Source organism: Scatophagus argus, chromosome 22, assembly GCF_020382885.2.
Source record: "Scatophagus argus isolate fScaArg1 chromosome 22, fScaArg1.pri, whole genome shotgun sequence".
NCBI lineage: Eukaryota > Metazoa > Chordata > Actinopteri > Scatophagidae > Scatophagus > Scatophagus argus.
This window is the reverse complement of record NC_058514.1, coordinates 136,534-158,413: the sequence shown is the minus strand read 5'-3', so window position 1 is coordinate 158,413 and position 21,880 is coordinate 136,534. Positions and strand designations below refer to the sequence as shown.

The following is a 21,880-nucleotide window of genomic DNA, read 5'->3' as shown; positions in this document are numbered from 1 at the left end:
GCTGCAGTTTCAGCTTCAGTTCTTCAAATTTTTTGGATGGTAAAAAACTTTAATATTAATTTAACCAATAATCAGTGTTGGACAAGATCACAAACTGAAAGAGTTTTAATTTTTGCTTTATTTGACTCCTAAGCAATTCTATTAATTATGATTCCATGTCCCAATGAGAGTACAATCAGTTGTATTTTCAGTTCTTATCAGTGTCATTGTTGCAGTGACGCCACCGAACACCAGAGGGAGACACTTCTCCACTGGTCATCCTGCTGCTTATGTGTTTGTTTCACTGAGGTGAGAGGGCGCATAAGTTTACGTTATTTTTACCTGTTTTTCATTAAAACCTATTTAAAGTAAAAAGACTTTGTGTGTCCTGTCTGACGAGGTGATAATTATTGGACTCTAGACTGAGAGGCTGCAGCTCTGTGAGGCTGTTAGCAGGCGCAGCTGCATGAGACACTGCAGACAGTGTGGTTCAGTCCATCAGTTGACTGCAGATCAACCAGTGAAGAAGATGATGATGATTCCTGCCTCCTGATCTTTTGTTAATCTTGTTAGCTCAGACACACTCAGATTACAGATTACTGTCTGTTCTGGGGCGGAGGAATCAGCAGAAAGGAGACTCCTCCCCCTGACCCCTGTGTGTGTGTGTGTGTGTGCGTGTGTGTGCGTGTGTGTGTGCGTGTGTGTGTGTGTGTGTGTGTGTGAGAGTAAAGTGGATTTAGACGTCGACTGTCAGCAGCAGAAGAGCAGCGTTCTGAGACGTGAGTACACACTGATTCAGTTCACATGTTTACATCTGAATAGTAAAACTGTCAGACCTGTGTGTGTGTGTTAGTGTGTGTGTGTGTGTTTGTCACAGCAGCTGACCAGATACTCACACTGTAGAAATGTTGCGTTGTTGTTCTGTGTGTATTCGTTCACAGGTGTCTCACCTGAGCTGACAAGCTTGTTCTCCTGTTTTTAAATTGCTAAAAACAAATTAGCATATTCAATCTATTAAATTCATCTATTTTTAATGTTTTGCGTCTACATTTGCAGAGTGTATGTGTGTGTGTACATGTGTGTGCTGGTGCTTGGCACTGATGGATCTGTTCTCTGTGAGCCTCTTTGTGTTCACCCTCACTGTGTTAACTGCACATACACACACACGGTCAGTCAGACATTTGGGTCATGTGACCACAGTGACATCACTGGGACACTGAAGATGTCACAGGTGGATGTTTAAGGTGTGTTGAGGCTGCAGGCATTATTCACGTGCTCAAAAGTACAAGTACTTTGACACAGAAGGTGATACTTTAATATTATAACATCAATTGTGAGTTTATTTGATGATAACAGATGTAAATAAAGGCGATAAAAGTCTGTTAAAAACACTGGTAAGATTTCCCATCAGCATCACATCACATCAGTTTATCTTCTCACTCAGGAAACTGCAGTCCCACCTGTGAACACCCGAGTCTGCTTCAGTCTGATACACAGTCTTATCTGTCCTCTCTGCAGGACGGCTGGACTTCTCCCAGCAGTTCACTCACTGTCTCTCAGCCACAGTCTAAGTTCATAACATTTATTTAACGTGTTTCACATCTTTAAATTAGCTTCTGTTCAGCTGGACATACTTCCCTATCAGAATCACAAATGACATTGAATGTTTGCATTGCTTGCAGTGTTTGCATTGGTGGTTCAGTGGTAGAATTCTCGCCTGCCACGCAGGAGCCCGGGTTCATTTTCCGGCCATGCATCTGTTTTGGGCAGCCGTGGCCTTGAGGTTCGATTCCACCCTGGACTGGCAGGAAACATTTGGGTGTGGTGGATTCATTGGAGTGAGATTGATTAATGCCCCCCCCTCCATTAGTCGGCTGATGTGCCCTTGAACTTAACCCCCCAACTGCTCCCCGTGCGCCTGATATGGCAGCCCACTGATCCTGTGTGTTTCAATGTGTGATGGGTTAAATGCAGAGAAAGAATTTCAGTGTATGTGAAAAAAGACATACTGACAAAATAAAGTTTGAAAGTGAAGTTCAGCTGTGGTTCTCAAACTAAGGCTCAGGATAGAAAACAATGATACAGAATAAAACAGGAATACATGAAATAGAGTCGGTTTAAATGCAGAAACTGTGGAACAATATGATCAGTGTAGTATGAGGTGACATCAGTATGACGGTGATGTATTAGAAGCAGTTCAGTTTCTTCATGCAACATGAAAATATGAACCAACACTGAACACAGGAAATAAACTTCCATAAAAATCACAGAAAACCTGATGCTACAGGCTGAACCATCCAAATGGAGCTTCATGAGCATATGCATCTTTTTGAGTTAACTCTTAAAAGGTCAAAACTCCAGCAGAATCATTTGTTTGTGTCCCATCTTTCAGCTTCAGGGTGAATTGGCTCTCAGAAGGTGAGCTGGAGTCTCTTGGTGACATCAGCAGCAGTTGACACCCTTCCCATGGTGCCCTGCAGTCTCAGGAGTCGCCATGGGAGACGACTCATACCCAGAATGCCGAGCTCAGGAGCTGTTTGATGAGTTTGTGTCATCGTCAACCTGCAGAGCGGCGCTCTGGTCCTTCAGCCAGCTGTGTGAACATCTGCAGCTGGATAGGAGCATCGCAGAGAGGCCGTTGTACCAGCCAATCAAACGCCGCCTCAACTACTGGAAGGCCAACACTCTGTGGGCCAAACTGGACCGAAGGGCTGCCCAGCAGGAATACCAAAGGGCCCAAGTCTGCAACGGCACTACCGTATGTCCTTCAGGTCATGTATGCAAGCATAATTGAGTGATGCGGTGGTTAGCGCTGGCGCCTCACAGCATAAAATTGTGAGGTTGTGAGATGTGGGAGATTCTCTTTGGGTTCCTCCCACAGACCAAAGATGTTGGTTAGACTAACTGGTAGCGTGAATGTGAGCATGAATAGCTGGTTATCTCTGTGTGTCAGCCCTAAAATGAACTGGTGACTAAGGTGGACCCCACCTCTCTTTAATGTCATCTCCAACCCTTCACAGGATTAGCAAATATGGATAACAGATGGATGGTTCTCAATTTGTCAGCTGTTGTCTTCTGTTTCTCTGATTGGTCAGTGTGTGATTATTGGTGCGGGGCCCTGTGGTTTGAGGACGGCGGTGGAGTTGAGCTTCATGGGAGCCCGGGTGGTGCTGCTGGAGAAGAGAGATTCCTTCTCTAGGAACAATGTACTCCACCTGTGGCCATTCACCATCCATGACCTACGGAGTCTCGGTGCCAAAAAGTTCTATGGAAAGTTTTGCGCCGGTTCCATCGACCACATCAGTGAGTCTGTAATCCGTTACACCTGTCTGCTCAGAACAGCTGGAGCCTCCAATTAGCACCACCCATTTACTTTCTGCAGGTATCCGTCAGCTGCAGCTGCTTCTGCTAAAGGTCGCCTTACTGCTGGGAGTCGAAGTCCACGTCGGTGTGGAGTTTAAAAACCTAGTGGAACCACCAGCAGATCAGCAGAGACACAGTGAGAACTACAGCAATGAATACTTTTCAGAACTAAAAAGGACAAGGAATGTTTTTTAAATGTGATGAAACCATTTAAATTTCTGTAGATGTAAACACATCAAGCCTTTGAAAAATGTAAGTCAAGTCAAGTGAACTTTATTGTCAAATATGCTACAGCACAGATGAAATTTCAGTCCTGTCGGAACCACGGTGCAAACATAATATATAAAAATAAACACTCTCTCAGGTAAAAGAAAAAAATATAAATAGGTAGTAGAAAAAAAAATCCTAAAATAAAATAAAAAATATACAGTCAAGACGCTAGCGGTAATAGTAAATAAATAAAATGTAAAATAAACAGGCAAGGTCTATTGTTGTTGAGATGAGGTAGTGCGGTATAGTGCAAATGAGCAAGCAGTCCCTGAGTTCTGTGTGTGTGTGGAGGGGGGTCCTGGGCTGGGGGGGTGGGGGGACTGCCTGGTGAATAAAGCTGTACTTGAGCCTGCTGGTTTTAGCCCGGAGACTCCGCAGTCTCCTCCCTGACGGCAACAGGCTGAAGGATGGTGAGATGGGTGGGTGGGGTCACCTGCAATCCTGATGGCTTTGCGGGTGAGTCAGGTGTTGCACATGTCCACAGGAACGAAGGAAGAGAGACACCAATGATCCTCTCAGCTGCTCTCACTGCAGAGTCTTGCGGCAGGACACGGTGCAGGCGCCGTAACACACGGTGATACAGCTGGTCAGGATGCTCTCAACGGGGCCTCTGTAGAAGGTGTGCATGATGGGGGCCGGGGCTCTAGCTCTCCTCAGTTTGCGGAGGTAGTACAGGCGCTGTTGGGCTTTTTTGGCCAGTGATGCAGCCAAATGATGTTGTTGCCCCAGGACAGGTCTTCAGAGATGCGCACACCCAGGAACTTGGAGTTGCTCACTCTCTCCACTGCAGCACCGTTAGACAGTTAGAGGAGCATGCTGGGTGTGAACTCTCCTGAAGTCCACAACGATCTTCACGTTCAGGCAGAGATTGTTGTCCCTGCACCACACGGCCAAGCGGCTCACCTCACCCTTGTAGATTGTATCATCATCATTGTTGATGAGACCCACCACAGTTGTGTCGTCCTCAAACTTGATGAAGAGGTTGGAGTTGTCTAGCAAAAGCTCCTGAAGGTAACTGAAGTGTGAAGTGAAAAGAGTCAAAGTAGAATTTAAAAGATTTAGTGTAATGTGAAGCACTGAAAAAAAGTTGAAATGTCAAAGTGATAAATTAAGCTGGAACCTGAGAGTTGCCATTCAAATTCAAGAGGTCCAGGGGTCAGGAGGTTTGCCCTTGCACTTCACCAAGCCGCTGGTTTAGAATTGGAGTTGGTCTGCAGAGGCTGCTCACTGCTTCTCATACATAGGATGGGTTGAATGCAGAGGAAATATACCCCCTTACTATGAATGTGTCTATGTTCCTGTTCACCTGTGCATACTTGCCCACCTGTATACCTGTGCAGAGGTGGGCTGGAGAATGGAGGTGAAACCAAAGTCTCATCCTGTCAATCAGCTGGAGTTTGATGTCATCATTGGAGCAGACGGACGGAGGAACACACTGCCAGGTAGACAGACACACTGACAGGTAGTTGATCTCGGTGTGATGAAAGCTCTGATTATGAGATTTTGTGGTAATATTACAACATTATTTTGAAATCTAGTTTTTAGAATTATATTACAACATTACAAGGTTTTTCCTATAAAATGGCGAAATTAGAAGTTCTTAAAGCCTGTGCTTTTAACTGTTTGTGAGAGCAGGTTTCAGACGTAAAGAGTTCAGGGGGAAACTGGCCATCGCCATCACTGCAAACTTTAAAAATAGAAACACCACAGCGGAGGCCAAGGTGGAAGAGATCAGCGGTGTGGCTTTTATCTTCAACCAGAGGTTCTTCCAGGAACTCCGACACGAAACAGGTACGATCATCACAAGACTGTGAACTCTGTTGTTCTTCGTCAAGTGGAACCCGGCCCTCATAATATTCTCCTGTTTGAATCTAGTTTATTTTTGATCAGGACATGTCCTTTAACTCACACATAACACACATTTCAAAGACTACATTCTTTCACCTCCAGTGTGCAGTGGAGTCGGAGTCTACTGTGAAACCATCTTCAGTTTCAGTCTGGGAGGCGGACACCCTCTCTACGTTTAAGAGTAGACTTAAAACTTTCCTCTTTGATAAAGCTTATAGTTAGGACTGGCCTAGGCTGGTCCCCAGTCATGCTCCTATAGGCTTAGACTGCCGGGGATAGCACCTTCTGTATACTTCATCATTATCATTATCTACAGTTCAAATACTTATTGCTGCTGCTACGCATCTCTGTTTGTGAGCTACTTATCTCACGCCCCACCCCCCGTATGTCTCTGTCTGTCTCTCTGTCCGTCTGTCTCTGCCTCTGTCTGGCTGTCCACATTGAGTTGGGGTCTGCTCTGAGGTTTCTGCCTTCTAAAAGTCAGTGTTTCCTCTCCACTGTCACCAAGTACTTGCTCAAGGGGGAATGTTGGCTTCTCTGTATTACAAAATGTAGTGGAAGAGTTTGGTCTCAACCTGCTCTGATTGGAAAGTGTCATGAGATAACTTTTGTTGTGAATTGTCGCTATCTACTGTAAATAAGCTGAATTGAATTGAATTGAATTTAATCTTCCAGGCATTGATCTGGAGAACATTGTGTACTACAAAGATGACACTCACTACTTTGTGATGACAGCAAAGAAACAGAGTCTGCTGGAGAAAGGAGTCATTTTACAGGTAAAACTGTAAAATGATGGATGCTTAACAGAATTGCACAGTACAGACACTAACCAACATGCCCGTTCTGCATCAGGACTTCGCAGACACTGAGCTGCTTCTCTCTCGGGAGAATGTGGACCAGAATGCATTGCAAACATATGCCCGTGAGGCTGCTGACTTCTCCACCAATCACCAGCTGCCGTCTCTGGACTTTGCCATGAATCACTACGGTCAGCCGGACGTCGCCATGTTCGACTTCACCTGCATGTACGCCTCGGAGAATGCCGCCATGGTCCACCAGCGACATGGACACCAGCTGCTGGTCTCACTGGTGGGGGACAGTTTGGTGGAGGTGAGACAGGCAGTGGGCTGGAGGTAGAGGACAGGCAAAGAGTGTCACTCTATGAGAGCAGAGGTTTAGGGACTGGATCCGTCGACCCGATCACTGATCAGTAGATGTGTTGATATGTTCCTTTATCTGCTGTTTGATCTGCTGTTATTGATCAGCTGGGGAGCACAATCTGAATCCTTGATTTAACCCCTGAATCAGTCTGTCTGTCTGACTTCCTGTCTGCCTGCAGCCCTTCTGGCCAATGGGAACAGGGATCGCCAGAGGGTTTCTGGCAGCTCTGGATTCAGCCTGGATGATTCGGAGTTGGTCTCAGGGAGGAGCTCCTCTGGACATCCTGGCAGAAAGGTCAGAAAACGCCCACAAACAAATAATGCTACATACATACATACACACATATACAAACACACACCTGCTGCAGTCAGATCGACGGGTAGTGACAACATGTCTGTCTGTCTCTCTGCCTCTCAGAGAGAGTGTCTACCGGCTCCTCCCTCAAACGACTCCAGAGAACCTGCAGAAGAACTTCAGTCTATTTACAGTCAATCCAAACACAAGATATGTCAACATCAACCGTCTGCTCGTCGCACCTGCTCAGGTACACAACAACACACAGCATCTGCACCTGAACACACACAGTGTGATATCACACACATCAGACATCACAGCTTCATCACATCGTATCTTCAGATACAAGAACACTGGATGAGAATCAATGAAAGTACTTTCATCATAGTAAAAAACAGATGAGATTTGTTTAATATGTTTCTCAATAATAACACTAAAAGTCATTACTGATGTTAAATAGTTGACCAAATTAAAATTTTAATTTTCCTGTCCTCTGTCTCATTGTCTTCACACTAAGATGAGACAAGTCATGTTGTAGGAGTCAGAGTTGTCGTGTTGATCTTTGTTTGTCTGTGAATGTACTGATGTTTACCTCAAAATCACACAGCCACAAACAACTGTGTTCGTCTTTCTGTCAGGTGAGACACCTTGTGGACACAGGAGAGGAGGCGGGACTAAGCACAGGTGACATCATCCGTCTGCCTTCACCCAGGTTCATCAGACAAGGTGAGTTCCCTTTGACTTCCTGTGAAACATCAGCTCTCACAGTTTAGTTACTGTAAATCTGATGCGATTAGTCGACTGTCTCTTCCTGTCTGATGTGATTGGTCTCTTCCTTTCGGGTAGATTCTTTCTCTCAGTCCAATAAGCTGCTGACTTGGTGTCAGGAGCAGACTCGTGGTTACCGTGCCGTAGCCATTAGCGACCTGACTACTTCCTGGAAGGATGGTCTCGCTCTCTGTGCCCTGATTCATCGATATCGACCTGATCTCATGTAAGAGTCTGTACTCCACCTGACAGAGACATGCCATGGGGTACATTTTTTGTGAAGTTAATATCTGACCCAATTTTGACTTCCTGTCATCCAGACTTCCTTTCTTCCTGTCTGTCTTTAGTGACTTTGACTCTCTAGATGAGTCTGCAGTGGAAGAAAACATTTGGCTCAGCTTTGACGTGGCTGAACGAGAGTTTGGGATTTCTCCTCTGATGACTGTGGAGGAGATGTCCTCTGTAGGAGAGCCGGACTCTCTGTCAATGGTGATGTACCTGAGTCAGTTCTACCAGCTGCTCAGGGACACGGTGCCCCCTGATGGTGAGACACAGGAAGGCAATAACCTAAAAAATAAAGACTGTATAGCCCAAAAATATAATATTTAAACTGAGATTTGAGAGGATTCCCTTTACCTGCACACAGTACCTTTCACCTTGTGCAATTCCAGAGAAGGTGGGAGTCCAGTCCATTTCTAGCAGTTGGTTCAGGCCTGATGCCATTTGTATGTGGGTGCAGCTATATGTGTGTACTTGGTACATTCTACATCCTCAGAACCTGTTAACAAAGACAGAGGTCAGCCCAGGTCTCCATCTTGGCCCTGCTCCCAGCTTACAGTACACCTGACCTTAACACCTGTGTGGGTGGTGGGTCCACATGGTGGCAGCTCTATGTAGTCCTGTCAGACTGTGTGTGACTGACAGAAAAAGATTCTTAAACCAAAGAAAGCAAAACTTGACAACAGAAGACAAAGCTGTTAATGAATTTTAATTTGGTGCATCAGTTTTCACTGCTGACTGATAACAATTAAAGTGACATGACTGAGAAAAACTGCATTCATTAACAGTTCAGTGTGCAAAGTAAATGCAGTTCAAACATGTTAAGTGTCTTAAAAACAGATTTGAGATCAGATTCAAAGCCTGATGACTTTGACTTCCCAACAACATGTGAACATGATGTTGTTATTATTATTATTGTTATCATTATTATTATTATTGTCATTATTATTCTAGGTTGGCTGAGTCAGAGTTCTGACCTGAGATCAGCACTCATCACTCCGGTCTCCATCCTCAGCAGACTGGGACTCAGTCCTTCCAGAAAGAGAAATCCAAAGGTTCCTGCAGCTCTTCGTTATTCTCACTTTGTTATTTTGTTTATGTCTTCGGTAACACCTCAGTGTCTCTGCAGGAACACAAAGACGTTCGTGGTAAACGGAGGAAGACAAGTCGAGGGAGCGAAGAGCAGCAGGAGGTCAGTGTTTACTCTTCAGGTTTTTACCGCTGTTACAAGAGCTGAAATTCATTTCACCATTCGGCTTCATATTTTCTGTTCCAGTCATGTGACCTGAACAGTGATGTCAACAGCCAGGTGTATGATGAGGCTCTTATGGGCGGGTCCAGTCGCTCCAGAGTGCGTCTGATGGCCAGTCAGCTGCAGGCGAAGCTGGACGAGAGTTCAGCTTCCCGTAGGAGTTCTTCTGCTGCTGCAGCAGCTTTACATCGACAGGTGAGATCAAAACGGCATCAACAATAATATTCCACTTCCTGTTTGTCAGACTGAGTCCGCTGAAGGAAGACTCAGTCTGAGAACTGACAGCAGTGTGAACACAGCCCGACAGTCAGCTGATTTCACGATTATCAAGCAGAAACAGCAAATCAAGATTAAAGTGACAAAGTTATTAAGATCATTTATGATCATCATAATCAGTAATAAACACTGGACTCCATCATCAGAAACAAACATGCAGAACAAAGGCTCAAAATACAGAACATGCAAAGAATGTGGACTCAGTCTGACAGCACAGTGTTAAGAATTACCTATGAGTTGATCATCTGTGTGTCGTCCAGCAGGGGGCACTGCCTCCCTCCCCTCAGTCTGTGGACTGTCAGTCAGCTGCAGCATATCTTCACACCTGGAGACCGGTACAGACTGGCAGTCAGTGGAAACCAGTAGAGCCCAGTAGAAACAGACCTGTCTGTGTTTAGTTCTGTGTAGAGCAGACAGTTCACAGATCAGGTATCTTATCTCCTCTGCCTGTTGTTTGGTTGATGTGTGCGTGGAAAGGCTGACACCACTGCAGTTTCACATGAACACATTGAACTGACTGAGCATCTGTACTTTCTAACTAGTAATCAATAACTTAGTCATGATTTAATATAAATGTGGAAGATTAAAATGTAAAAGTGGGACTCCACCTGTAGGTGTTTAAACAGAGCTGAGGCTTCACGGTGGATTTTCCTTCCTGTTGATTTCAGTTTGTTGTTTAATGTTTTCAGTGTGCATTTCAAGCGGTTCTACAGGACACTTTCTGTCCTCACATTCCTCTCAGTCTTCTTCCTCAGATGATACTGCAATGATGGAAGCTGCTTTACAGCATCGCCTTTACACCGAGTGCACTAAATCCTTCAGTGTACGTCAGATGCAGTGCAGTAGAAGTATAAAGTGGCAAAAATACTTCAGTAAAAGGTGTACTGGAGTATTTGAGATGTGTAAACACCAGTCTGTTCTCCTGTTTGTCTCCATGGAAACACTTCAGAGGAAACGAACTCTTCAGCAGGAACAGATGAGTTTTCGATTCAAAGAGAAGCTGAAGTCTCAGTCTGGGCTCAGTGGGGAGGAACAGGTACAGCAGTGCATTGTGGGTATCATTGGTTCAGTGTGAAGATCTTGTTGGTGTTATTTTGATGAAATGGTTTCCTCCTCAGGCTGAAGTTGTCCTCAGCAGTTCAGTTAGTGTGCCAGTGAATTTCTGTGGGGCACATGTGATCAATGTGCTGATCAATAACAAACAGCCCTCACTGTGAATCCAATGAATAGCTTCTATTGAAGAGAGAGGAGCTAACTTCAGATCAGCCTGCAGCTGGCACAGCAGCTGGACTTCCCCGCTGTCTGCTGACACAACCAAAGTTTATTTTATACTTCATTTTGTTCAGAGAATCAAAACAGTGTGGACACAAATGAGGAATCTGACAGTAAAAACACAATGGAGACGCATTAATACTGACTGGAGATCTGTTTCTAACTGTGTCCTGATGAGATGTCCTCAGTCAAGCTTCAGCTAATGCTGCGCCTGCTTCCTGTCACCATCTGAGATGCTTCTCAGTGAGACGGGTGGAGTGAGACCTCTTCAGCTCACTCAACCTGACCATGTGGAACTACAAGTATTTTGTTTGCAGTAAAGAACTTCATTTCCCATGATCCTCTGCCTCTAAATGACTGTCTGTGTGTCTGTCTGCCTGTCTGACCAGTGTCTGCAGATGTACACTGGTGGAGTGAGCTCATTGGCTGAGCAGTTAACCAATCAGGCTGAGAGTCCAGAGGAAGTGATTTTGGTAAGAATCTGATTTGTTCACCTTGTAAACTTTTGTCCTGTCAGTCATCGCAGTAAGCTGATGAGGACGGTTGGGGTTTGAGTCCAAAGCTCCACAACAGTGGACACTGGAGTGGACACTGAGATTGTTTTAAGATGCTGTTGGCCTGCATGTGAAGTACCACACAGTAAAAATTATTTATTACAGGTCTCTCAGTGTCCATCTGTCTGTCTCTCAGTGTCCATCTGTCTCTCAGTGCCCGTCTGTCTGTCTGTCTGTCTGTCTCTCAATCCCTGTCTATCTCTCAGTGTCTGACTGTCTATCAGTGCCCGTCTGTCTGTCTCTCAGTGTCCGTCTGTCTCTTAGTGTCTGTCTGTCTGTCTCTCAGTGGTTGTCTGTCTCTCAGCATCTGTCTGTCTGTCTGTCTCTCAGTGCCCGTCTGTCTCTCAGTCCGCAGGCTGCAGTCACATCTGTTTCTTCTGTCAGAAGAGGGTTTATGTGATGGAGCGTTTGAGTGCTGAAGGTTTGTTCTTCCATCGCAGTTGTTTCCAGTGTTTCCACTGCAGAAACTCACTCAGACTGGCTGCCTACGCCTTCGACCAGCACAGCGGTGAGTCCTTCATCATCAACATCCACATGCAGTTAAACTTCTGCCTCAATGCAGTTCAGGATGGCAGATCTCATTGTGACCTTCGACCTCTGCAGCAGGAACAACCTGACACTGAACACATCGGCAGCGCAGACACAGACACAGACACAGTGCGACGCAGCATGTGATTCCTGAGCATTCACAGTATATTTGTTAGCCCGAGGAACAGAACCGTGACTGTCGTCTGCTCTCTTCATACATCCAGACACAGTACTTCTTTATGTACACAACCAGGTTACTTCAGACCTCAGATTACTGCAGTATTTATTCCACACTGCTGGTGTGAGACCACGTACCTCCTCATGTTTCAGGCTTCTGTTCTGTTCTTCTGTCTCTTGTTCTATTGGTTCTTATTGTAGAGCTACTAACCAGACTGTCAGAAACAACAGAAGAAGAAGAGACAAGAAACATCTGAAGTCAGCATAAAAACTGACCAATAGAAAGACAGAAACAGGTGTAACAGCTTGTGGTCCTGGATCAGCTGTCAGGCTGATTTCACACCAATCACTGCTGCTCGCCGCAGTTCACTCATTAACCACATGATGCTGTCATGTGACCTCAGTGTGTGTGTGCGCACAGTAACTGCAGACAGTTAGACCCCTGAGCGTCACCTCCATATGTCTTTTTTTAATTTTCAAATTAAAATCTTATAGCGAACAGGGTCGACTTCATCACCACCACATCCTGTGGTCACAGAAAGAGTGAGTGACAATAAAATAATAAAAATGTGAAGAATGTTGTGAAGCAGGCAGCCTGCACTACAGAGTCCACACAACACAGTGCACATGGGTGAGCTCCACTCCAGGCACAGGGTCTCTGGGCAGCTCGGATCAAAACCTCCCTGAATGCTCGATGTCGCCCTAACGTGTCTTTGGACGTTAAAAGTACACCACTGGTTCATGGATTTACCCATCGAATGGTTAATTTGAAGATTAATCACCCGCTTTCAGAACTTAGATCTTGATCAAGGTCATCATTCTGCATAGAAAATGTTTTAGTTGTGGATAACTGTATCTGTAAAACTCAGACCAGCTGACCACATCCCTGTTGATCCAACCATGCAGACCGTATGTAAAGAAAGTCAGTGATCCATACGGCAAGAGACAGGGACAAAAATACATCTGTGTGTATTCTGGTCCCACAGAGCTCCTATTGTGTGTTCATGCTCCAGGAAAAGTCAGCTCTGGTGTTTATTTGGCTGAAACTCTCAGCAGCCAATCAGAGTGGACAGATCACATGATCAAAGTTTGAAGTGTGAGGCGGGAGTTGGCTCAGATGTTGATATAAAAAGAAGATGGAGTTCAGTCGGTGTGATGTGTAGCTGATGTGCTGTGCTGTCGTGTCTCAGGGAGGTTCTACTGTATTCAGCACTACGACTCCAAATCGACTGCTCCAACCACGAGGAGAAGACCGACGGCATCTGACGGAGCTGCTTCACATCGAACATCCGCAGTGAGAAAGCGTTTTGGCTCAATATTCACACATGCAGGTGCAGAACATTAAACTGTCAACAGACCGACTTTGTGCTAAATGTTGGGCACACAGTGTGATGACACCACCAGCATTTAGACTGACCCCACCGGGTACAGAACCTCCCTGCAGCTGTGTCAGCGTCACATTGAGATGATCAGTAAATGTGAAGTAATATTCGATCATCAAGATTCAATGTGTTTGTTTTCTTCACAGGCGTCTCTGGATCTGTCACTCTCCTCTGCAGACTCTCTGATCTCTGCCGACCGTCGTCGATCCTCAGGTGAGTTCACTTGAGTCATCCATTCAGTCGTCATACCTGTGTCATATACTGAGTGCGCTCCTTAAACTGGAATCAATGTGGGCTTTAGTGTGTGTGTGTTTCTGTGTGTGTCTGTGTGTGTGTGTGGCTGTGTTGGTGTGTTTGCAGCGATCTCTGTAACAGTGGCAATGCCGGAGAGGATTGAGTTGGAAAACTGCCGCCGAAGCTCAACAAATGTGGAGACAGAGCTGCTGGAGGAGCCCGAGGAGGTTTCAGAGGAGACACTGAACCGGTTCAACCTGAACCTGGACGACAGCACTAAACACAGACCCAGGTGAGAGTCTGCCCTGAGTGGAAGGTCTTTAAGTCCAGGAAAGGATACTTGGTGAAATATCAGGAATATTCAAACAATAAATACTCAGAAAGTTAAAATACTGAAATTCAGAATTGACTGTTCAAGTTAAAAGTCAGAATAATGTTTTTATTTAGATCCAACAGAATTTTCAGAATTTAATAATGTATTTGTTACATTTTTTTAAACTGCAGTTATGACTTTGAAAATAAAAATATAATTTTGTGTGTCAAATCTTAAAGTTCAGATTTGTACATTACAATTATTTACATCAACATACAGCAGACTTTTTGAAGTCAGAAACATAAGGAGAATTATTTGTATCATCTGTCAAAAATGACTCGTATCAAGAACAGCTTCTAAGTAAAAAATGACTTTATTTTACAGTCACAAAAAATGTTTTAAATCATAGGAAGTTCATAACTCTCGTTTGTTTAAAAAATGATTAAATGTCATACTTTTGACTGACTATTAGTGTTTTGCATGTATGTGTGAGATTTTTGTCACCACCAGCCTTCCGTAGATCTCTGGTCTCCTCCCACCTCACAGTGAACCTCAGTTTGTCTGTCTGTGTTTTCAGTTCAGAGTCGGACATGGAGGAAGAGGAGGAGGAAGAGGGCAGCTGTCGACGCTGTGTGACCTCCGAGGAGGCCAGAGCTTTGTGGAGGGAAACTCTGCAGCTCCGCCTGAGAGATGACCGAGAGGAGGAGGAGGAGGAGGAGGAAAACGAAGATGAAGAGGAGGGAGAGGTGGAGGAAGAGGAGGAATGCAGTGAGGTGGAGTCAAGTGATGGTGAGTCTTGTGTGTTTTTTCTGTTTTGTTTCTATGTTTTCTGTCAGATCTGTAGTTTGAATCCTCCAGTTTCTGTGTGTATGTGTGTGTGTTAATTGTGGTGCATTGTGTTATGACGCTGTGTTGTGTCTCCCCCTGCTGGTGGAGGGATAGTACAGTCCCCCGACATAAAGCATCACTCAGACCTGTTAGATAAGGAGACGAGTAGCATCTCAGAATCAGAATCAGAATCAGAAAAGACTTTATTGCCATGTAAGTGAAGAGGTTTCACATTACTAGGAATTTGTCTTGGTGATTGGTGCATACATAGAACATAACAGTAACATATAATTGAAGAATAAAATAAAATAAAAAATAAAAAATAATAAAAATAAAATAGAATAAGGTAACACAAAATAAAATAAGTGAAATAAATACTTTACTGGAGGTAGTTCAAAGTAAGGTAGTGCAGGGTGGAGTATAGTGCAAATGCAGGGTGGAGTATAGTGCAGCCACAGCGGCCCTCCTGTGGACCAGTTTGACATGCCTGATCTAAACCAACCAAACTGCATTCAGAAAAAAAAATTACATGAACTTTTACACCTTACACAAAGCTGCTGTCATGTGACCTATTTGACAATGTGAATATTATTTTATCAAACTGTTGGGTTAGGGTTAGGGTTAGGTTTAATCCGAACAGTCAAATTAAAAAACAGTGACAGTAAAAGTTAGATTTTTACTGTGATGGAAAGTCCATTACAAACATGAGGGATTCTAAACATTCTTCACATGTGGAGAACTTTGTCTCACTCTACTTTTGTTTGTAATTTTGCAACATGGGGAAAATATTGTAATGTTGATTTCAGCACTGCTGGCTTCTGTGAATGAACTCACATAACATTTTGTGGACATGTGACTCCTCCTCCCTCTCCTGCCTCTCCCCCTCAGAGGAGGAGCTTCCTCTCATCTCTCAGAGTGTCTCCTCAGCTGCAGGAAGTGACATCATACACTGTGACACACCTGTGCAGCCTGACTTTGCCTCCAGCCAGCTGCCCTGCATCACCCGTCCCACACCTCCATCTGAGATTCTGCCCCCTACAAACACATCCTCCAACACCTCCTTCATCACCATACCTGACTCCACCCCCAACAATGACAGAGTCACAGCTCTACCAACACAGCTCACACCTGTCATCGTCATGGAAACAGATGCTCAGAGACCCTCTCACTGGCAACCTGCTGGAGTGCAGGGCTTGTTTGATGACATCAGCCCTGAACTTCCACAGAAAAAGACAGAGCAGACAGAGACAGAGGAGGAAGGGGCAGGACCAGCTGAGGGGGAGGTGTGGTCAGAGGGGGTGAGGAGGCGGACCTCTAAAGGAGCACACAGCCTCCCCCCTCTACAGGGTGGGGGTGCAGCTCTTCTCCTTCAGGTAAAGGGGCCCAGAGAGACTTCAACACTCAGACGGGTGCAGGTGGAAGGGGGCGGGTCCAGAGCTCTGTGGAGGGCAGTGTTCTCTGGAAAGAAGAAGTGGGGCAGGACTTTACCTTCAGGTGCAAAGAGGGGGAAGAATGACGCAGCCAACGAGAGGAGAGCTACAGGTGGTGATGTAATCAACAAATATACATGGAAAGAGTGAGGTCACAGCGATGAGGTTATAATTGTACTTCCTGTGTCCCTGTCTCCAGGTGTGAGAGGAAGTCTGACAGAAGAGTCTGACCTGGATTCATCAGCTTTGCTGCAGAGATGTTCACTGACACCCAGAAACAATGTAAGAACTGAGTTCTCAACACATCACCATCACTAACAGGAAAACCTTGAGCTGAGTCAATAAACAGACTATAGTGATCATAACACAACAGTAGGATGTTAGCATCATGGAAAAGGCTGAAAATTGAAATGGCAGATACATTACCTCCATTATTTGTATCAAACACGGCAAAAGGCCATCATTATTTCACACCTACAGGAGATCTGATCCCACCTGACAGAACTTTCATTCAAGTCTGGTATCTTTTCTAGTGATGAATGTTTGGTCTGTCTTTGTTGTTGCCAAATACAATGACTTCTGTCTATTTAACTGAAGGACATTTAATTGCTTCCAGTTACTTATTTGAGTGTGAGGAACCCGAGTCACTTGGTGAAAAAGCTAAATAAACCTCAGTGTCATCTGCATAGCTGTGACAGTCTTATTGTTTAGTCTGGGAGTGTGCAGTTTAAATAACTGCAACCCAAGAATCAAACCCTGAGGGACTCCACATCACAGTGATCCACTCAGAGGTTGATATAAAAACAAGATGGAGTTCAGTTGGTGTGATGTGTAGCTGATGTGCTGTGCTGTCGTGTCTCTGGAGGTGTGACTCCACATCACAGTGATCCACTTAGTCTTATGATCACCAGCGGCTCTAGTCTTCATGATCCATGATATGGGAAATAATGTGGTGTTTTATGGTTTCACAGGCTCCATTTAGATCAAATTAAGGGATCAGACTAATAACTGGATTCAAGACTAAAAGTTTAAATCAATGTAAAGCTGTCTGTGGACTAACTGTCTTCTTCTGATGTTTGTAGCTGCGTCTGGAGCTGTTTGATCTCACATCTGAAATTCAGAGAGTCACAATAAAAGAGGCGGAGGAGAACCTGAAGGTATCATTTGTGCTAGATTTGGGAAACAGAGTTTCAACAGAAACAGAGTTCTGTGGCTCAGAGTTTTATCTTAGCCAAACAGAGACTGAATGAATGTTTTTGCATTTTTCATCTGAGACTATCTGCAGCCTATGTTAAATCACAAAATTAAGGACTTGGACGTGACTGCTGAAAGACATGACATGTCAAGAGTTGGGGTTTTTGTTTTTATTTAGACTTGCTCTTTCTTCACTGACTCTTAACTGACATGAGACTTGTTTTGCCTGACTTGAGACCTACCTGTTCTTGTTTCAACTGACTTGTTTTTGCTTGAACTGACTGGATTTTGTCTTGTCTAGAATTTGTTTTGACATGTCTCAAGTCAGTCGGACTTGTCCGGGATTTGCCCTGATTGACTTTTGACTTGACTTGGTCTGGTCTTCAGTTTGTCTTGGAATGTCTCAAGTCCAAAATTGTACTGAATGTCCTGAAACTTAACTTGGGCTTGTCTTGACTCACTTGGCCTTTTCGTGATTGACTTTGCACTTGCCTTGAATTGAGACTTGACATGGACTCATCACAACTTGACTTGAATGTAAACTTGAGGACTCACAGAAATGTTAGAATCAGACCTGAAGTCTAAATCACAATCAAGTCTCGTCTGTGTTTTCTTTGACTGTTTTTATGCTTCATGTCTGTCAGCCTGCGTATATTCCTCACGCTCTGGCTTTTAAAAGCACGTACACCATCAAGGTACATGCACATTACTATGAAGATCTAATCATCCACAATACTGTCTGACTCGCTGTAATGTATTAACAGTGCTGTTTGTCTTGTTTCAGACGTGCTCTCTGAAGGACAGAGTCCCCATCCAAGACTCTGATGGACAGTCCTCTTGTCCCACAGAGGTGGTGGGGGTCCTGATCCAGCCAAAGGAGCCATCTGATCTGAGTGTGAAGGAGACCATGTTCCAGAGGCAACAAGAGGACAAGGATGAAGACCTGGATGCCAAAATCACCCGACGAGTTCAGAGAGCTGCTAGAAGAAAGGCCAAACAGGAACAGCTGAAGAGACTCCACAAAGCTCAGGTCAGTTCACCTGAGCACAGTACCAACAGGGATAGTCAGGGTTACAGACCATGTCAAAAGCTTTTTTCAAGCTTTGACCGAAGCCTACAGTCTCAAACTTTGAAAACTCCTTGAAAGCTACTTTATGACACATGAGGTCCAGTCTCAGTCTTCACTGATACTCAGACTGAACTGCTGTCGGTCAGGATGTAATTCCCCATGTGGGGCCATTCAGTTGGTCAGTGTGAACCTGAACTGGACCAGAACTAAAAGGTCCAGATGAAACCAGCTCAACAGGCGAGACAGAGACTTAACTCTATGTTTGCTTCAGATGATCCAGAGGCAGCTGCAGCAGGTGGAGGAGAAACAGAGGCAATTGGAGGAGAGAGGAGTGATGGTGGAAAAAGCTCTGAGAGGAGAAGCAGGTAGCCACACACATCATATTCACATGAAATGAAAATGTTTATTAAGCAGATAACAGTGCGTCCATGTTTATAATTCACCATGCAAATATTGATAATAAAATCAGAGCCCCACAAGGGTCCATACTGGACCTGCTGCTGTTTAGTCTGTATGTCAGTTACTGCCTGGTCTTACCTGTCCAGTCTATGCTAATGACACACTCTTCTACCTACCAGCAAAAGATAAACAGGAGTTCTCATATGCAAAGGTACATATTTCAGTTTGGCTAACTAACTGAATGATATACTTAGTTTAGTAGTATCATAGTTTATTCACAGTTTATTTTTTGAAAAAATAAGTGAAGAAAGTGTTCACAATAAAGTTACAGCAAAGTTGCTATTAACTTATCTTAACGACAGGACAGAAATTCAATGATTGACCCTCATTATTGATCAATTAGTTGCTCTTTGACATGTAAAACTAACCACGACAGGAAAGCTCAAATTGACAAACAAACAAACAGATAAACTGTCGCCACTGTGAGATTTTAACAGCTTTTATTGCGGGAGAATCTGGTAAAGTGTGCTGATCTCATACTTACTGCTTACACACACATGCATACACACTACTTGGCTGAATTTTTGAAAAGGTTTTCTGAAAGCACCGGCTGTCATTATAGTTTATCTTTGTTATTTTTAGTTTAACAACATTTGATGACAGGTGACAGGCACCTTGTGAGCAGTAAGCTTTTTGTTGCATGCATGCATCACACTGGACAGAAGAGGTTACATCTGAGACGTACTCGATTTTAATGTGAAATAATGTGAGTTAATGAAGTGAAGAATAATGTGACTAATGTCAGCTGTATTTCTGTCAGACTACTGGGGAGAATCCAACAATGGACAAGACACAGATCTTCACCTGGGAGGTCAGTTCCTCCTCTGATGTCATGTCAATTAAGTGTACTCTACTGGATTCCACTGGAGTTTTCTGTAGTATAAGTAATTTGCAATAGTAAACTGTTTTGATGCCTGTGTTTCGGTGAACTGACCCTTTAGTGCATCCTGGTGTTTCTGCAGGCCTGGGTAAACTGGATAATCCAGCTCTGATGCAACAGTGGTTTGAGTTGGTCCAGCAGAAGAACTCTCTGGTTCGATATGAATCTGAACTCATGATATTGTGAGTATTTTTAAATCCAGCAGCTCCTACAGCTGGTTCAATGTGTCAGCATGAATCAGGATTGTCTGGATCCAGTTTTCAGAGTCCTGCTGTGTTTCAGTGCTCGAGAGTTGGAGTTGGAGGACAGACAGAGTCGACTTCAGCAGGAGCTCCGAGAGCGGATGGCTGTTGACGGTAACTTCACACTGACTGACAGAAAGCCACTGTAAAGTCAGCAGATGTGACTGTCTCTGATGGAAATCAGCATTTCTGGCATGTTTATTTTAATGACATTTAATGACTCTGCATGTCTGGTCTGTCCTGGCTGTGTGCAGACCACCTGAAGGAGGAGTGGCAGCTGGTGGAGGAACGTCTGATCCTGGAGGAAATGTTGGAGGTGGTGGAGCAGAGAGACTCTCTGGTGTCTCTACTAGAGGAACAAAGACTGCAGGAGCGACAAGAAGACCGGGACCTGGAGGAGATCATGATTACCCAGGGACTGGGATTCAGATGGTCCTGAATCTGGAAGCGTCTATGTTGCCCCTGATCAAAACCAAAACTAAACATTTGTAAATTAGTTATCACAGACTGAGGGGAGTCAGAACTTGAGGGTGGTCCGAACTTGAGGGAGGGAGGTCAGAACCAGTCTGGAATCTGTTCACAGACAGAGGAAGTGGCCTTGAGTCCTTTTCTCATTTATTCAACTTGTGTCATTTGAAATCTGTTGCTGATGTGGTCTACCATCTGGACTTGTTTTGCGTCATCCTGATTTGTTCATGAAATTCCTTTAAACATTCATTCACGCAGGTTCCAGCAGCAGCAGCAGCTGGGTCTGAATTTCCAGTTTGTGCACATCACAGGTTATCAGGTCTGGTCCTTCTGATCAATGTGATCAGAGCTCAGTATTGATCCATTTCCAAAAGCTTTCTTTAAAATCAACATTGCAAATATAAAGTGAATCCTAATCATTTAAGAAGTTTTCTTCTGTCTGATTAAACCTACATTTTGTTCATGCCCGATTGGGCTGATCGTGGTGTTGCTGTGGTATTAAGAACACGTAACACGCTCACAAACAGCCTCTCAGCTGTATTCAGTATCCAGGATGGACAACATGAAGAGTCACTACCTGTGTGTGGCCAGGAGACTGAAGCTTGCAGCCCTCAGTGTCCTCTCACATCCTGTTGATTTTCAACTTTGACTGTTCTGCTTTCAAATAGACATTTAGTTTGTAGTCTGACATATTGATTGTTTTGCCAACTCCATCTGCTGCTGATCAGTTGTACCAAACTTCACCTGTCTGCCTTACTTCACCTGATTAACTGATCAATAACTATTCATGAATCCTATTGCTCCTGTTGGATGCCAAGTGACTAACGCTCTTTCCTGTAGCTTCAACTGCCTTCTGATGTTCTGGTGTAATAAAAGAGTTGGCAGATCCTGCATTTTGTTCTGATTAAACTGAACACACTCAGTTAGCCTTCATTGTTATGTTGTATATTGGATAGCGATGATGTGAAGATGTTGAAAGAGATCTCCGCTGACACCGTCTTACTTGTTTAAGAAGTTTATTACAAGAAGCTCAGCATCAAATTAAGCACATGCATGTGAGAGGATCCCAGCCAATATGGATCACTACTGAATCATCTCCAACCACTTGCTTATATAGGTTATATAGGTGAACCATACTGAACTGCAGACACTATAGCTATGTGATGTCATTGTGACCAGGTGAGCCCGTCACAGCTCGGTGAAGGTCAGCAGAGAAGCTGATTGGACCATTCTTAGAGGCTGTACACACCATTTGCTGCAGTATTGATCACAACCCTTCTGCAGTTACAGCTAATGTTTATTTGTTTTGATTTCCTGATTAAATAATTGATTCTGTATTGATTTACGATCTGCTATGTTT

At 44.3% G+C, this 21,880-nt stretch overlaps 1 protein-coding gene across 7 annotated transcripts; it reads left to right on the top strand.

Annotated features, from left to right (window-relative positions):
• The first annotated feature begins 143 nt into the window (after positions 1–143).
• On the top strand, positions 144–21,407 carry mical3b (microtubule associated monooxygenase, calponin and LIM domain containing 3b). Of its 7 annotated transcripts, XM_046379705.1 has the most exons (34): positions 144–758; positions 2,372–2,397; positions 2,548–2,737; positions 3,075–3,282; positions 3,362–3,478; positions 4,953–5,054; positions 5,248–5,403; positions 6,136–6,236; positions 6,313–6,570; positions 6,800–6,915; positions 7,039–7,165; positions 7,554–7,641; positions 7,762–7,909; positions 8,031–8,227; positions 8,917–9,017; positions 9,092–9,154; positions 9,239–9,409; positions 10,440–10,526; positions 11,152–11,235; positions 11,665–11,824; positions 13,212–13,315; positions 13,550–13,616; positions 13,764–13,929; positions 14,528–14,739; positions 15,667–16,320; positions 16,408–16,490; positions 17,291–17,365; positions 18,047–18,097; positions 18,187–18,432; positions 18,743–18,836; positions 19,691–19,741; positions 19,893–19,992; positions 20,093–20,166; positions 20,307–21,407. In XM_046379705.1, the coding sequence occupies exons 4-34, from the start codon at positions 3,132–3,134 to the stop codon at positions 20,489–20,491; spliced, it is 4,389 nt and encodes a 1,462-aa protein (XP_046235661.1). In that variant the 5' UTR covers positions 144–758; positions 2,372–2,397; positions 2,548–2,737; positions 3,075–3,131; the 3' UTR covers positions 20,492–21,407. The 7 variants fall into 7 exon arrangements, 5 of the variants coding, with proteins under 5 accessions (XP_046235661.1, XP_046235658.1, XP_046235660.1 ...); XM_046379702.1 differs by having other exon boundaries at positions 2,372–2,737; XM_046379704.1 differs by lacking the exon at positions 10,440–10,526 and having other exon boundaries at positions 2,372–2,737.
• The last annotated feature ends 473 nt before the right edge of the window (positions 21,408–21,880 follow it).